Below are 15,922 nucleotides of genomic sequence, written 5' to 3'. Positions count from 1 at the left end.
ATGGCATCTTGGTGGCTGAAGAGCCGACGAGAAAAGAAGTGCCTGCTCAAGACCTGTGCAGCTGTGCTGATTCAACATGATAGGGAGGCGGTCCCCGGCCCTGCAGATAATCCGGCACATGGGAGATTCTTAGTACTTGCCCAGCACAGCTGTTTCTGCAGCGTAAGCCACTTGGTCCAGGGCAAGTAAGTGGTATGCCCTGTCCGCCTTAGAGAGCTGTGGAAGGCAGGGTGCAGGGAAGGGGAGCAGAGCCATTGACCCGCTGGGCTGAGGTGGGACCGAGGGGACAGCCGAAGAAACTTGACTTCCAGCCCTAGCCTCCATCGCGCAACAGAGCACGGGTGGCAAAGTTCAGCCCCTGGTACATCACATTCGCCAGGTGTCCTGTAGCCAAGTGCCCTCTCGATGGCGATGTGCTTGCCGATATTTACCTAATTTTATGTGTTGTTTTTTTTTTTACCAAGAAACTTTATATGACTGTCACAAATGGAAAACCAGTATCATTTACTGTAGCTAAGTTACATAGATCCTCACAGGAAAATGACAGAAAAAGACCTCACGTCATTCTGTCGGTGTCTGGGAGCTCACGTGAGGCATTCTGGAAAGTACCACATCAGAGCGTGCTGTTCTCTCCCATGCTCTTGCTTTCTTCTCCTTCCTTCTTTCCCTCACCTCATCCATTTCCCTTTGTCTCCCTCCCCCTCCCCATCAATAATCCAGTGACCTACTGTCTGTTGAGTGTTTCCAATGTGTGGCGCATCACACTTCGCGCTAAGTAAGTGTTGGTGAGTGTAACGGCCATCGTCCAGCAGGCAAAGGTGGGCAGTAAATAAAAAATTACACCCGCACACAGTCACCACTGGGTCAACAGCAGAGAAAGAAGCAAAGAGAAGATGTGTATTCTCACCTCTTGTGCATACCCGTGAGCGTCGAGTATGCCTCAGGTGCTCTGTCAGGAGCCCGGCTAGGGAGAAACCTGCAGGCAGCACCCGAAGGAGCCAGAACACCAGCCCAGCAGAGCCAGTCACTTGCCCAGGGCCTTGAACACCAGCCCGACAAACCCCTGATCCCCCTGCCCGCACCCCAGCGAGGCCCTTTCAGTTTCAGATGACCCAGAGCCGTGTTTCTCAACAAGGTGTGATGTTGCCCTCCCCCCACCCCAACCCCGGGAGATATCTGGCAATGTCTGGAAATATTTTTGCCATCACACCTTGGAGGGGGCCTGCCACTGGGGTCTAGTGGGTAGAGCCCAGGGACATCGCTAAGCGTCCGGCAATGCACAGGAAAATTCCCACAACAGAGAAGTATCCAGTGCAAAATGTCGTTAGTACAGAGGCCGAGAAACTTCGACCTACAGAGAGTCAGAAGCTAGAGGTTATGCCTGTGTCAGCTGGTTGGCAAGGGCAAAGTCTCTGAGAGAAGGCGTCTTCCCTGCGAGAAGAGCTTCTGACTTGGGAGCCGCTTCCTGAGATGTTAAAACCTCTATGTTTATCAGTAGCCCTGATACTTCCTCTCCCAGAAGTGGAAGGGCAGGAAGAGCTAAGGAAGTAAGGAAGAGTCCTTACTCCCTTGGCCTTGGAACACTTTACTTCCTCACATTGTCCCTTGATTCTTGGACCAGGCCAGGTTTTCCATGACACTGGCCACCGAGCTGTGTCTCTGAGGGCTGCTACCTACACGAAAGTGGCGCAGAACTCTAGAGACCATTTACACCGTAGAGTTATGCAGTGCACAACCTGTGGAACAGTAAGTACTGGTCTTAGTGCCTTCCTTCCTCAGAACTGTGCTCTGAGCCCCAGCATTCAGCCTCCTACTGAGTCATTTAAATGTACTGAGTGCACAATAGAAGTCAGGCACTGAACCAAGTACTGGGAAGATAGGACTGATTCCTATATTCTAGAGCTCACCAAGGGAAAGAGAAGTTTAGGCAAGTTGTAATTTAAATAGACAAGAAACGTGAGGTCCCAGGTACCTACAGAGCAAGGAATCTGGGGAGGCTTCACAGAGGGGGCAGCATTTTGACTGGTTCTTAGAGGATACATTGGGACTGGACAGGGGCATTCAACCAGGGGAATAAAGGACGCTGAAGGCCAGCCAAGGTAGACTGAGGGCTCAGGCTGAGAAGTTTCTGTGTGTCCAAGTCTATGGACTTTATCCTGTGGGTGGTAGGAATCAAGAGTTTTGAAAGAGGGTAGCCTCTGCTGACTTCTAGATTAAGAAGGTGAAGAGTGTGTTGGTTCCACCCTACCTCAAATCTGCCAACCCCCCTTCACTCTCTTCCCTGTGGCTCTCTCAGCCATGTATCCACGTGCTTTGGCTTCGGGGACACCAGGCAAGAGTCCGTAGGAGACTCTCCCTGCCCAAGAAACTCTCTTGCTAATGAAGCTTGAAACTATATCAGTCAAGATTTCTCCCTTTGGGTTATGGTTTCTCCTCTTAAATTGCTTTCTTTAAATACAGACGCTCAGCCTTCACCCTGTGAAATGTCACTTTTGTGTCTAGCACACATGCCCGCACAACCCCCCGACTTTCTTTCGGGTGGCTGTGGGAAGCTACCCGAGCCAGAGGCTCTTCTCACGAGACGGTAGCCAACAAATATAAAACACATAAGTGTGGTTTTTACAGACAAACATTGAGAAGCCGTAAGCCTTTCCTTTTCTTGTTGGTTTCTTTTTTTTTTTTTAATCAATTGATCTACATGGGTATTATATGCTAGAGATTACAAATTCAAATTAAAAAAAGGAAAAAAAGTGAGAGGGCCCTGGGGCCACAAAAAGGAGAAGTACGAGAGGTGCCTTGGATAATTTGCCTCAGCATGAATAGCCGGTCCTCTTTCCTCACCTCAGCAAGGACCACTGACCTCTCCGCGTAAGTGAATTTATCAGATCTTCTTCTCCCCGATGAGAAGACTCAAGAATCTGAGGAGAATCATGGAGTTAGTAACAGCCAGAGTTCCTACTCCCAGCATGGTACCTTGTTGGCTGTTTGACCTTGACCGAGTTAATTAACCTCTCTGTGCCTCAACTACCTCACTTATAAAATAGGGACAACAGGAAACCTCAGAGGCTTGCATTTGGATGAAATGAGTTAATGATGTTTGCTATATTTAGAATGGCGGCTAGCACATAGAAAGTTCTAGAGAAGACTAAAGGAGGACCACTTCCCAGAAGTGGAAACAGGCTCGGGAGAGGGCACTGAATATGTTACCCTGACTGACCTCCATCTTTCCCTGTCCCTGACAGGCCTTTGTCACTAATTCCATCCTGTCCTCCCCCTCACAGTTCATGACCAAGAACCCACACAAGCGCCTGGGCTGTGTGGCGGCCCAGAACGGTGAGGACGCCATCAAGCAGCACCCATTCTTCAAGGAGATCGACTGGGTGCTCCTGGAACAGAAGAAGATCAAGCCGCCCTTCAAACCTCGAATTGTAAGTAGGGCCCGGAGCTCATTCCACACTGTGGGTCAGGCCTGGGCACATAGAATGAGTGGTCTGGGGCACTTTCACAGCCCAAACGACAAGGGCAGGGGACAGACAACACACTCCCCCAAAAGAGGCTTCCAAGGCCCTAAGAGTTTACTGTCAAAAATACGTAACCTAGAGCCATATCCAAGGTGGTGATTTCCATGGGACACGGAAGACGACTTTTTAATAGAGATCCACGGATGGCTTTCATAAATGCTACATTCTGCCTATGGTAAAGATACAAGGTTTCTTTACAAACCAACCGGTCTGCTTTATAACTGAGTCAATGTAAAGAAACACACTAAGTAAGAGCCACGGTCCCAGCGGACCTAGTGCAGAGTTCAAAGGTAAGGCCGGGGCCCGACCCCCGGGGAGCTCCCGCACCTACTTGGCTACTCAGTGTCCCTGCCGAGCCCTCTCCAGCCCGACTACACTCCTCCGTGCAGGTTCTCAGGCCCGCGGTGGTAATGCCTGTCCCGGGGGGGTGCTGCAGGGAAGGGTATTGAAGCTCAGCGGTTGGAAAGAGGAATCAGAGAGCAGAGGCCATGTCCTGGCGGTGACCTCCTGCTGGTGGGGAGAGGGTCTGCAGTGCCGTCCTTAGGGTGTGTGTGCTTGCCTCTGCGGGGGGCGTATCTTGAGTCTGTTGGCGTGTCGCCAACATTAAGGCAATCATTCAGACTAAAAATTGGGGTCACCAGCTGGCTAGTGCCCTCGGAGCACAAGGGACGTGTAATATGAGGAAATTACAGGGCAGGAGCCCCAGAGCGGTGGGGCTGGGGTCCCCAGGGGGAAAAACCCGAAGTCATCCAGTCAGCGCTCAGCCACGTTGCCCTCTGTCAGGCGGCCCCTCCTCCCTCACTTCCAAGTAAAGGAAAGACCCTCCTGTGCTTCGTGAATCATCCGTGAGGAATTCCATTCTATTCCAGGAGGTTTTCTGGGGAGCAATTACAGCTAGTGCTGGGATTCTCAGAAATGTCCCAAGTAGGCAATTCTCAGATGAAGGCGTGGTGCACGCTAAGGCCAGACTAGCACATGGAAGGTTGACTGGCCCTGCATGCTCGTTCGGGTCACTGTTCCCCGTCTGCTTCCTCCTCTGGTTTTCACGAGTTTCGTTGGCTGGCGCGCTGCCTGGCATAGAATGGATTTAGGTTCACCTTCTCTCTTTGGTAACATCACCTCAGCCCCTGCCCGTCTCTCTCCCCCTCAGCTCTAGCGCCTGCTGTGGCTCTGGGCTGGGCGCACGGCACGTGCCGGCCTTCTCAAAGGCTCCCCCCACCCCCTCACCCGCTGGGTCTGTGAGTGGTCTTCGAGGACAAGATTAACTTCGTCCTGGAAAAAAGTGAGGGGAGATAGGAAACCAGAGGTCAGGTGGAGAAGGAGGGGGAAACTAAAGACTCAGATCCGAGGGTCCAGTGTTAGTGTGGGTTTAGTCTAAGGCAATCAACCCAAGGTAAAGTGGGAAGTAGAGCTGAGTAGTGAATCCAGGCCTGACCAGTCGGGTCCCTGGACAAGAGCAGGACCCATCAGCAAGGGCAGGTCTGCAAAAAGACTTACATGACTCAAAGCTAAGCTTGCAGAGACCCAGCTGGGCTAAAGGGGCAGCCCCTCCTGGGAGTGTGGGGCCGGAGGACAGGGCCAACCCCAGGGGACTGTGAGCAAGGGCCTGGGGTGCGGCAGAGGCAGGCGCGGGAGCCTTTGCTGAGAAGTCACAGAGAAGCAGGGAGTTTGTGAAGATCTTGACGAGAAAAGGCCCAAAGAAGTTTTAAAGTCTGGATTCCTGGAGAAGAGCCTGTCTGTGGGGCGAACAGATGGCAGAACGGTGCTCAGATACGGCAGACAAGAGTGTTCCGAGATTTCAGGGGCCCCGCGAAGCTCCTGTCTCCCGAAGCCCTTCCCCAAGGCCTGGCATTCCCAGGGATTCTTCACGGGGCTGCCACCTTCCGTCTGAACGCTGAGCCGATGAAAAGGCAAATGTAAGACATGTGACCCTTTGAGCTGTAGCTGGCTTGCTCAGAGTGAGGGAAGGCCGTGAAGAACAAGTGTGAGGTTTCTGTGGGTCTTGCAGGATAGAGAAGGAGCCTGACACAGAGGAAGGGTCAGGGAAGAGAGAAGAGGGACTCAGGAAGCCAACGCATGACCCAACCCACGGGCCCGGCTCGGACAGGCAAGAACGGCTAGCTGGGAGTGCAGGTGTTCCTTGGGGCCAGGTTCCCGGGAACCGGCAGCAGAAGTCCATCCCTGCATGAGGGGGTCAAGCCCACCTGGGGGTCAGGTGGGACTCCATCTCTACCCGGGGTACAAGGGACCCGTGCTTCCTTTCCTCAGGCCTCTTGCGAGCCCCAACCTGGAACCAGAGGGCACGACTCTGCTTGCTTGCTTTGTTCAGAGGCTCAAGTAGGCTTCCGGGGTGTGAGACTCCCCAGGGAGGATGGCAAAGGGTAAGGACGGGCCGTCCAGGAGCTCCCAACGATGTCCAGCTGAGTCTGCGTTCCCCGAGACTGACTTCATCCTTCCTTCTCACATCACCTTCTGTGCATGTTCCTACTGGACCCTACAGACCTCCAGAGTTATCCTGGATGCTGTGGGGGGTCAAGAGAAGGGCATTTGTCTGGCTGGTTCGAATTCTGTTTGGAAGAGAGAGTTAGAACATCTGAAAGAAGGAGAAGAAAGGGAACGTATCACATTACACAAGAGATGTTTCTGGTCACGTTTGCAGCCGAACACTATTGATCTTTATAGAGTTCTCAGCTACAGACCTTTAAAGATGTGTTCAAGTTATTTAAGTATCTGGCCACATTTTTATCCCAGAGATTTCTCTCTGAGCAGGCTGGAAAGGTGTCCTGAGTCTGTCCCTAAGTTGAAAGCTCTTTTCTGAAGAATGTTGAGGGCACTACCCTAAGTCCTTCATGGGCTTGTATGCAGCAGAAACAAATTTTAAGTCGAATTAAGGCCCACCACGGTGACAAATGTACTGAGAGCCTCGCGGGACCCAGGTGGAACCCACACAAGGTTTTTATAAACCACCATCCACCTCTTACTAAGTCAGGATTAACCCTGGGGGTACGAGTAGCCACTGGCTCGGACCCCAGCAGTGGGGAAGGCTATGCTTTGTCTGCAGGGCCAGGGACCACAGGCAGAACAGATGCCCCCCCCACCCCCCCGTTGAGAGGTCACTGGAGAGACACGGGGGTCTGAACTATGTCCCGCAGAAGTCCTCTGTTTATAGGGTAAGGGTTCCATCACAAGACAGGCTGTCCTAAGGCTGAAGATGTCCCATAGCTTTAGGGCACATCAGATGCCTATTGAGGAGAGCTGGGAAGGAAAGGCTTTGAGAGAGGGAGAAAGGAAAGCAAATTTGGAGCTTGACATTGGGAAGATGCAGACAGGATAGTGGGTTGCACAGGCCTCCAGGGAGAGGGTGGGCTTCTTAGATCTTAGGGACAGACTCCTTGAGAAAGGAGAGGACAAGTATGTGAGCAACATCACCAGCCTCTCAATTTGGTGGTGGCCTCAAGAAGACACTGTGTGTGCGCTGTAGAAGGCAATGGAACCGATACACAGGACCCCCTACCCCAGTCTGGTCATGCCAAAATCGCCGAGGGCATTCAGTCAAAGACCTGGGACCCTGAGGGAACTCTGGGGCTCCTTTGTCCTGGGCTAGCTCCGTTTGCTTCCTCCGCGTGTCCTGTTGACATCACACTAAAATGGCACCACCCCCAGAAAGCAGCTGGATAGAGACTACCCCGCGGAACTAGCTGAACATTCTGAATCTAAGGACATTGGGCCAGGTTCTGCCTGTCTGATTCAGGAGGGAATTGGTTTTGTCTGGTAGGAGGTAATGGAGGTGAGGCTGGGTGAAATCGTGTCATCCAGTCAGGGCTTAAGAAGAGCCAAGACACAGTGCTGTATTTTCTAGAGCCCCCTGACTCTTCCCACTCCCACGGCATGGTTGGGGCTCCTCAACAGCAGAGCCCACAGTGGGCAAGAAAGTCCCCCTGCACACCACCCAGGCCGGCTCAGCTGAAGCCTTGGGTGCCTTGATCACCCCCACAGGGGCTGAGGATACAGCAAGTCTCCGGGCCTGGTTTCCATCCTCTCTGTAGGAAGCCTCGCCCCTCCAAAGATCTCACCGAGATTGCCCAGATTTGTAGTTGGCCTCTGGCCCAGTTCCCTGGCATACCGTGAGTGGCTGCTGTCCCCTCCAGGCCTTTACCTTCTTGAGATGTTTTCTAGGCTGAGATTTCTGCTCCCTGGCGCCTGACTCCCTGGCTAACCCCTGGCCTGATTTACCAGCTGCTATTAGTCCCACGGGGTTGCCTGCCTTCATTTGGGTTTACGCCCCTTTGCACTCACCCCTACCCTGGGACATTTTGCAGCGGCCCCTGCTTCAGTGTGGGGATTTCCTGTCATTCATCCCGGCAGCATTCTTGTATACTCTCCCTCCCTCCCTTTTCTTTCTCTCTTCCTCCTGCCAGCCCCCTCCCCTCCCACGGATTCAGACTTCTCACAAGCAATGTGCCATCCACGCCAGACCAAAGACTTTGTGCCATGGCATACTCACATCCATCTCTGGAGAGGGCCTGCTTCAGAGCAGGGGCTCACAGGGCGGGCCGCAGGACCCTCGGCAGGGGGCGGGTGGGGGACTGGAGAAGCCAGTGAGGCGGGACCCCAGACCCCTGATGCTGGGGAAAGTCTCCAAGCGTAGAATCCATTTGCCCGTCCCACTAGGGATTTCATTCCAAGTGGGCAGCATCATCCAGGAACCAGAAAACGTAGCACAGTCCGCTTTTGCGTCACTGGTGGACTTGCCTTCTCCAGGGACCGTAGCAGGCAGAAGCGATGTGTTTGGTGCGGTGGGACAGCAGCATCTGGCTGTGTGGGCCTTGGAAGTATTTTCCCGCTCCCCGCTTCTCTCCTGTGTGTTCCTGCTTTGCCCAAAAAGCATTAGGCTCTGAGATATTGGTTCCCAGGGCTCTGGCACTAGAACTGGGGGAAGCCCTCAGAGGTGGGAGAGCTCTGCCTCCCCCAGAAACCTGTAGCTCTCCTCAGTGAAAGCCAAGGGCAATGAGGGAAATGCCGGCCAAGTAAACTTCTCTTTGTGTACGTGTTCTCTCTTTTCAAGTTTGCTTCAGTGTGAATGCCCCTCTTTAAGGTAAGGCCTCCAGAATGGGGAATCTGTCCAGGTAGGTGAGCCCTCAGGCCCGGTGACATGGAGGCCCTTCCAACCTCATGATCCGTTTCCATCCAGCCATCTACACTGCATGGCGGGACCCTCAAGGGAGGCCCTTCCTGCATGCTCTTGCATGAGCGGGCTGTGCTGAGAGAAAACTGGGAAGTGGGCTCGAGACCCTCACAACCTCACCAACTTTGCAGTCTGAGGGAGGAGCCCTGCTGAGCAGGCAAACCCTTCGCCGAAAGCTAGGCCCCTGGCCCGAGGGACCATCTGAGAGCGGGTACCACAAAGACCAAGCCCTGGGTGACTGTTAGAGCCGGTTCTCCTCCCCCACCTGGCAGAGCAGGGACGGGGCCCGGCCAGTTCCTACAGCCGTCAGTTAGGACAGCCCCCCGGCCTATGTCTGTGCCCACGTAAGAGCCCTGAGCCTCCAACAGGCTGCGAGCTCCCACGAAGATCCAGGACACTGGTCCGGGCCCAGAGGGCATGGGAAATGTCCAGGAACCCGTTTCCAGCCGTTGGCCCAGGTAGCGGCATGGCACAGGACACCAGGCTGGCTCTGAGCGCAGAGAGACTTGAGGCGGAATAAAAGTGCCGTCACAGGATAGCCGCGGGTGCCTGGGAATTCACTCCCCCACCGCGGACCTCTGGCCTCCTCGAGTGCCGCCTCCTTATCCGTAACGGGGGGATTAAAAATAGCCTCTCAAAATTATTCACGGGATTAGACAAAGCTGTGGATCGCTAGGAGTTTCGTGCGTCTCTCCATTCACCACAGCCCCCAACCTGGTAAAGCCCCTCCTCCTCCCGCTCATCCCGAGGTGAGGACCCAAGAGCTCAGGATGGCAGGAGGCGGCGGGGTGTGTGGAGGCCGGGCCGTGGAACCAGGTGTGGCCGGGTTCCCGTTAGGCCTGCAGGATCCTGAGAGAGGATCCTGGGCTTCAGGCCGCCGATCCAGAGCGTGGGGATAGCAGTGTCGACCGTGCTGAAGAGCGAGGAGGAGCGCAAAGCAAATTGTGTGAAGCGAGGACCACCGTCCCTGGGATGTAGCGAGCGTCCGACGGTGCTGCCGCGATGGTACCGGAGGCTCTGGGGGTCTCAGCCAACGGGGCTGGATCTGGACCTGGCACGGTGCCCGGAGAGGCCAGGGGCCCACGTGAGAGATGACACCGTGTGTTCAGGGAAGCTGCCACCACAGGGCAGAAGGGCACCTAAGGCCTGGCACAGAGCCTCCTGGGGTTTAATTCTGGCCCGTCCCGGTCTGGGAAGCCGGGGTGGGGGGGCCCAGGGAGCCAAGAGATACAGCAAGGCAGAGACTCTTTCTGTGCCCTTTGGGGAACCCTAAGTCTGGCCCCCTTTTACTGTGTGAGCTGGCCAGCTCCTTTACTCTCCGTACCTCCTTTCGCAGAGGGGTTGTTGCCAAGCACAGCCATGACACCCAGCCCTCAAGCGCTGGCGGTCTGTCCAGACACCAAGACCCGTGGCCGTGGCTCCATGAGCACAGCAGGTTCCCAAGGACTTGTAAGCTTAACAGCCTCGGCAGAGCGTCTTTCACTCTGCAAGGGATCTCTCGGTCTGAGAATTGTGTTTGCAGGAGCATTCCTGTGGCTCGAACCGCACATCCCTTTGGTGCCCCCAGCAATCATGCCAGGGGAGGAATTCAAGCCCTGTGCTAGGCATTTCCATAAGCTCCCAAGTTTTCATTTATGCCTTCACTGCTGTTCGGTTGGGATTTGCCTTCATGGGTTCATCACTCCAGTGTATATTGAATTGAATCTCCTCCCCACTCCACGAGCACTAGAGGTAACACACAATCTACCAGGGAGCCTGGGACCCACGGGGCTGTGTCTGACCACAGGCTGGCAGGTTCTCAGAGGAGCTGCATCTTGGCAGAGAAAGCCAGAAAGCATTAGGGAGAGATAGCCACCACTGGGGAGGTGGCTTGGAGGGGGAAGGGAGGGAAGGGCAGGCTTCAAACCCGCAATTTTCAGCAGGAATCTAGCAAGTATGTACTTTGTGCTTTTTGTGAAGGCGTAGAGGGGAAGGTTGGTTGACCCAGGAAGAAAAAGAATCCCTACCATCACCTTAATGGTACTGTCTTGAGGAGTTCGGGCCCCAGGAGGAGACTCTAACATGAGGTCCTTGGGGGAAGACCACCGTGGTGTCAAATCCAGAACTTGACTTGGGGAGGGAGTTGCAGGGTTTGCCTCTTGAGGGTAGAGGACAGGGAGGAGAGACCGGGTGCAGAAGAGAGGCCTCTGCGGATGGGCCAACAGGCAGGGTCTCTGTGGGTGGCAGGAGCCACTTCCCCCTGCGGGCTCATAGAAGACAGTGCCCTCCTACCTCTCTCTTGCAAAGGAGAGTCACGGGGAGAGGCTGGCAGCCCAGAGTGGAGGGCCAGAGGGTCAGAGGCTGGATACTGGGCATTGAAGTAAAAGCAGAGGGAACCTCAGACCTTCCCCATAGAGGGGCTCAGGCCTCCAGGCCTCCATCCAACATTTGCTCTTTGAAGGGTACAGGCACCAAGGGAAACCATACCACCCTGACAGTGTTCCCCATCCACACCAGCCTCCAGGTCCAGGACCTTGAGTCCCCAGGGGCCCCGCTGGCTGTCATGGAGAAAAGTTCTTGGAAACCCAGCTCTGCCTGCAGTTCTTGGAAACCCTCGGTACCCTGTTTACTCCCCACTGTTTGTGCCAGGGCAGCAGATGGGAACAGAATTGGATTGGGCCTAAACCTGACACTCAGACGTTACTCTAGAATTCTGAGGTTTGACAAACAGACATTGGGCACATGGCACATCATTATGGTTCCAATTTCAGAGTGAGGAGGCCCTCAGCGCTCCGACCCTCCGTGTGATTCTGGCTTCTTCCTTCTGGGACCTACTCCACCCTTGGAGGGGATTTCTTAGAGCTCAGAGCTTGAAAGTCAGTGGATATTTCAGGTGTGTGAGCCCTGCTAGGTATAGAAGAAGGTCAAGAATGGCCAGGGCAGTGAGATACAATACTTGCCTGAAGTAGGGAGATGGGAAGATAAGCCTGGGCTGGGGCTTATCATCTGTGATGACTTGGGAAACAAAGCAGACCTTGACTTGGGGCTTCGGCCAGACTCCCCCCTCCTCCCCTCCTCCTGGCATCTCAGCTGGTATATGGAAACCACAGGACTTGTGGTCCTCCTGGGGAATCAGGGCAGCTTCAGGCTACAGGTACCCAGGCATCTGGGATGTGGCTGTTCCAGTAAATGATTCAGAATACAGTCCCCTCGAAACGTGACCTTCCAGAATTGAGCCCCCACCATGTACCAGAGACAGTGAGTCAAGGGGGAAACACTGGACAGGTCTGGGTACTGTATCTGTGAGATGCGGAGCAAATCACTGAAGTTCTCTGCTCCCTTCTGGTAACCTAAGGGACTCAGGTAATCCCTAAAATGTCTTCTAGCCCATGAGGGCAGGGATTGGAGGTTCTTTGAAATCAACTTTTTATTGTAATAAAATTGACATAGACTAACACCTGCCCATTTAAAGCGTGCATTTTGATGCCTTTTCACAAATGGGTGTGCCCGTGTTACCGCCAGCACAGTGACTATATAGAACATCACCGCCCCAAACAGTTCCCAGGTGCCCTTTGCCCCAGGCAGTCCCTGATCTGCTTTCTCTCACAGGAGAGTAGATTAGTCTTTTCTAGACTTTCATATATACACATGGAGTCGTGCAGTAGGGGCTCTTTTGTGTCTGGCTTCTTTCACTATACATCATGCATTTGAGATTTGAGAATTGTATCTTTAACTTTTTACCTTGGAAAATTTCAGACCCAGACAGCAGGAGAGAGAGTCCCTACTCAACACGGACAGTTAGCCAGCTCCGGTTAATTTGTCGGGGGAGGGATTTTTATCTGTTTTATGAGCAGCTATATCCTCAGCATAACTCCCGGCACGTAGGAGGGGCCCGATACCTATGCGTGGGATGGATGAGTGAATGAATTCTGTCCATCTACAGTGTTTTCCCAGAGAATATTTCTCTCTTAGCTGCATCTCCAAATTCTCTTCTCACCTTTTATGGCCCAAGAGCTATTCTAGTTCATGCCTGGGAACTTGGGGTGAGAGGGTCCTGCATTGGGAAACCTGACATTGTTGAGTAGTGAGAGAGGTGGCTGACCTCACTCTGACTTGAGAGGCATACATTAGTGTTTACCAAAGCCAACAGGCAGAGCAATAATAAACCACCGCCAAGAGAACTGATTTCTGTCTAGAACGTGTTCATAAATATGGGGGGAAGAATATGGGATTGGTGAGTGGAGGAAGAGGGCTGGTGCCAGGACCAGATAGAAAAGCTTCTTGGGGCACCAAAAAGGTGTTTAACAGCTGTCAACAATGACCCGGCTTTTTTGAGAAATAGATGTTATGTGCAAAAGAGGCAGAGTGGGGCCAGCTTTGCCGCCGTGGGCCTGCCCACTTTCTGCCAGAGGCGCGGGCCCTGCTGCTGCATGCCCTGCCGCGTGGGGCGGGCTCGCTGCAGAGCCCAACTCGGGCGCTCAGGCCTCAGGCGAGCCGCGGCATGCAGGGGGCTGTCTCCTTCCTCTCAAGGCTATTTATTCCTGGATATCCGCACTGGGTTTTCTACGCATTGTCAGTCCCTTGCACCCCTCCTGGGTACCCCAGGACCCTGCTTCAGGGTCTCCCCAGCAGTGAATTGTAAAAATCCATTTAATGAGTTAATAAAAAATTAACAAAGAATAGGGTAGGGTCGGGTGGGGTGGGCTCGGGTCAGGTAGAACAGAACAAGGAGATCAGGCCAGAGTACAGTCTGCGATGCAGGTAAAGTAGAGTTTGCAGAACCTTCTCTGGGGCTGGTGGGATGAGGGGAGGTGTACTAGGTTATACACAAAACGTATTTCTTACTGTTGAGCATAATAAAGCATTTTGAAGGGCTCTGCTCCTCGTCACCCCTAATGCCTAAGAAGTGACCCCATGAGTAGAATGGGATGGTGATCTCATGGACTGTGAGGGACACAGGGAAGAATACAGGTGTTTGTTTGCTTGCTTGTTTGTTTGTAACACAGCAACAAGACTATTGGTGGAAGCCCCTGGACTCCAAGCTGTAGCCCTTTGCACCCACGAACACAATGAGGCCTCTCAGCAGGAGGCAGGACAGTACACGTAAGGACATGGGCCTCGAGGCCAGAACACCTGAATTCCATCCCGGCTGCGCCTTGGGCAGGCTGTTGCACGATCTCCCTAATGGGGGCCATGGCAGCACCCACCTCCCGGTAGGGTGGGGGTGAGCGGGAATGTATCGGGTGGGTGAAGCACTTAGTGCAGGCCCCGGCACCCGGAAAGCCTCCATCCAGGAGCTTTAGGACATCTGCACGTGCAGAAATAGGTGTGCCAGGACTGTGCCAACGCTAGGAGTACAAGACAGAGGCCCAGTGCGTTGCTCGTTAGCCCGAGTTCTGAGGAGCCCTGGAAAGGAGGCACAGAGCAGCCCAGATGGAAGAGGGGGAGCAGCCTAGGTCAAGGACAGCTCCCCAGGAAAGGGTATTAACTTCTCCATATAGCAGCACCTGACCCTCCCTGTAGTAGCAGCACAGACTCCTTGTGGCCTCAGGAATGGTTTCCGGAGTCCTTTGCATCCTCTGAGGGGGGAAATAGACCCTCCTTTACTCTGATTTCTGATCTGAGAGGGTGGCGGGCTCACCTTCTGAGAGAAGCTCCTGTGCCTTGCCCTCCGCTGAGGACTGAGCAGGATCCTTGTAATTAACCTGGAACTGGCACGTTAGGTCCTGAGCCAGGCACTCCTAGTGGTAGAGGATGCTGCCTGCCTCCCCCGAGAGCCAGGGCTCGCACGGCACTTAGAGGCACCTCCAGGCCATTTATAAACTCCACGCTGAATGTCCTCAGGCTCCCTGACAATGAGGACTTATTGCTAGCCACGTGGCTCAGAATGACTCTTGGCCAAATGTATGCATTATGCATTTGTGACCAGATTTTCAAGTCAAATAGTCACAGTCAAAGGTGTGCGTATGTCTGGACCTCGGCAGGCCCGGGAGGTGGCGGGCTGGAAGGGTTTTAGCAGGTAGAAGCATCCACCCTTCGGGGCTGCACAGAAACGCCTCCTTCCCTAAAGGGAATGAAGAAATGCTGTCTGTGGAGTTAAAGCTTCGATACAGATGGCTTTGCCTGGTCTTAAAAGAACCCTCTGGAAAGAGCCTCAGATACATAGTCTGAGTCCAGGGACTTCTCCCAGTCATTTTCATAGGGTGGCTTCAGCCTCCCTGCCGGGCACTGAATTTGCCAGTGGGGACGTTCCATGCTGGGGACCGATGTTCCGAAGGACTTTAGCCACAGGGGACCTTTCAGGTCCTGAGAATGCTTCCCAGGGCTTTCTCCTCTATGTGGATTCCCCAGAGTTATCATGCCTTGGAGAGATTCAGGCTTTGTACAAGGGGAAACTTTGAAATCTGTGCGTCTTAGCAATCAAGAATCCTAGCCCTTCAAGAATCTGAAACAGTAAATTCTCTCCGGGGAAATGTTTCCATACGCACAGCAACCTGTACTGTATTTTATGAGGTTCACGGAGGCCCCGAAGTCCATTCCCCCCCCTGCAGGGCTTGGCATACTAGCCCACAGGCTAAATCCTGCCCACCGCCTTTTCTTATGTAGCCCTTGCACTAAGAATGGTTTTTACGTTGTTCTTCCTCTGGTTGAAGAAGAACGTTTCATGACACTCGAACATCAGATGAAGCTCAAGTGTCAGTATGCGTACATGAAGTGTTCCTCGAACACAGCGTACGGTGTCGTTGTAGCGTGTCTCTGGCTGCTGTGGGCCTCGGCGCTAGAGGGGACTTCTCCTCACCGGGACTCGAGGGTCTGCAACACCTGCATATTTACTATAAGGCCATTCCGAAGAAACTCGCCGCTCGTGCTTTAGGAGTAAGAACCCAGGCTAAGAGGCTTGCCTTGAAATAGTTCACTGAGGGGCGCCTGGGGGGCTCAGTGGGTTAAGCCTCTGCCTTCGGCTCAGGTCATGATCCCAGGGTCCTTGGAATCAGGAAGCCTGCTACCCTCTCTCTCTCTCTCTCTCTCTCTCTGCCTGCCTCTGCCTACTTGTGATCTCTCTCTCTCTCTCTCTCTCTCTCTCTGTGTCAAATAAATAAATAAATAAATAATCTTTTTTTTTTTTTAAATACTTCACTTAAAATAATCGAGCTCTAGAATTCAGAGGTAGGGCAACTTTGAAAATCACCTTGACAAGTTCCCCCACTTGACCGGGGTAAGCAGAGGATGCCAGGGA

At 53.5% G+C, this 15,922-nt stretch overlaps 1 protein-coding gene across 3 annotated transcripts in view; it reads left to right on the top strand.

The window, feature by feature from the left end:
- Positions 1–15,922, top strand: part of PRKCE (protein kinase C epsilon) — a 476,978-nt gene that overhangs the window by 446,767 nt on the left and 14,289 nt on the right. For 2 of the 3 annotated variants that reach the window (XM_045981248.1, XM_045981250.1), the window contains one exon: positions 3,282–3,428. In XM_045981248.1, the coding sequence (XP_045837204.1) occupies positions 3,282–3,428 (147 nt within the window). Of the gene's footprint in view, positions 1–3,281; positions 3,429–8,586; positions 8,617–15,922 lie in introns of all 3 variants that reach the window. The other variant, XM_045981249.1, reaches the window with a different exon arrangement.

This window comes from Meles meles, chromosome 16, assembly GCF_922984935.1.
Source record: "Meles meles chromosome 16, mMelMel3.1 paternal haplotype, whole genome shotgun sequence".
Classification (NCBI taxonomy): domain Eukaryota; kingdom Metazoa; phylum Chordata; class Mammalia; order Carnivora; family Mustelidae; genus Meles; species Meles meles.
This window is presented reverse-complemented; position numbering and strand designations above follow the sequence as displayed.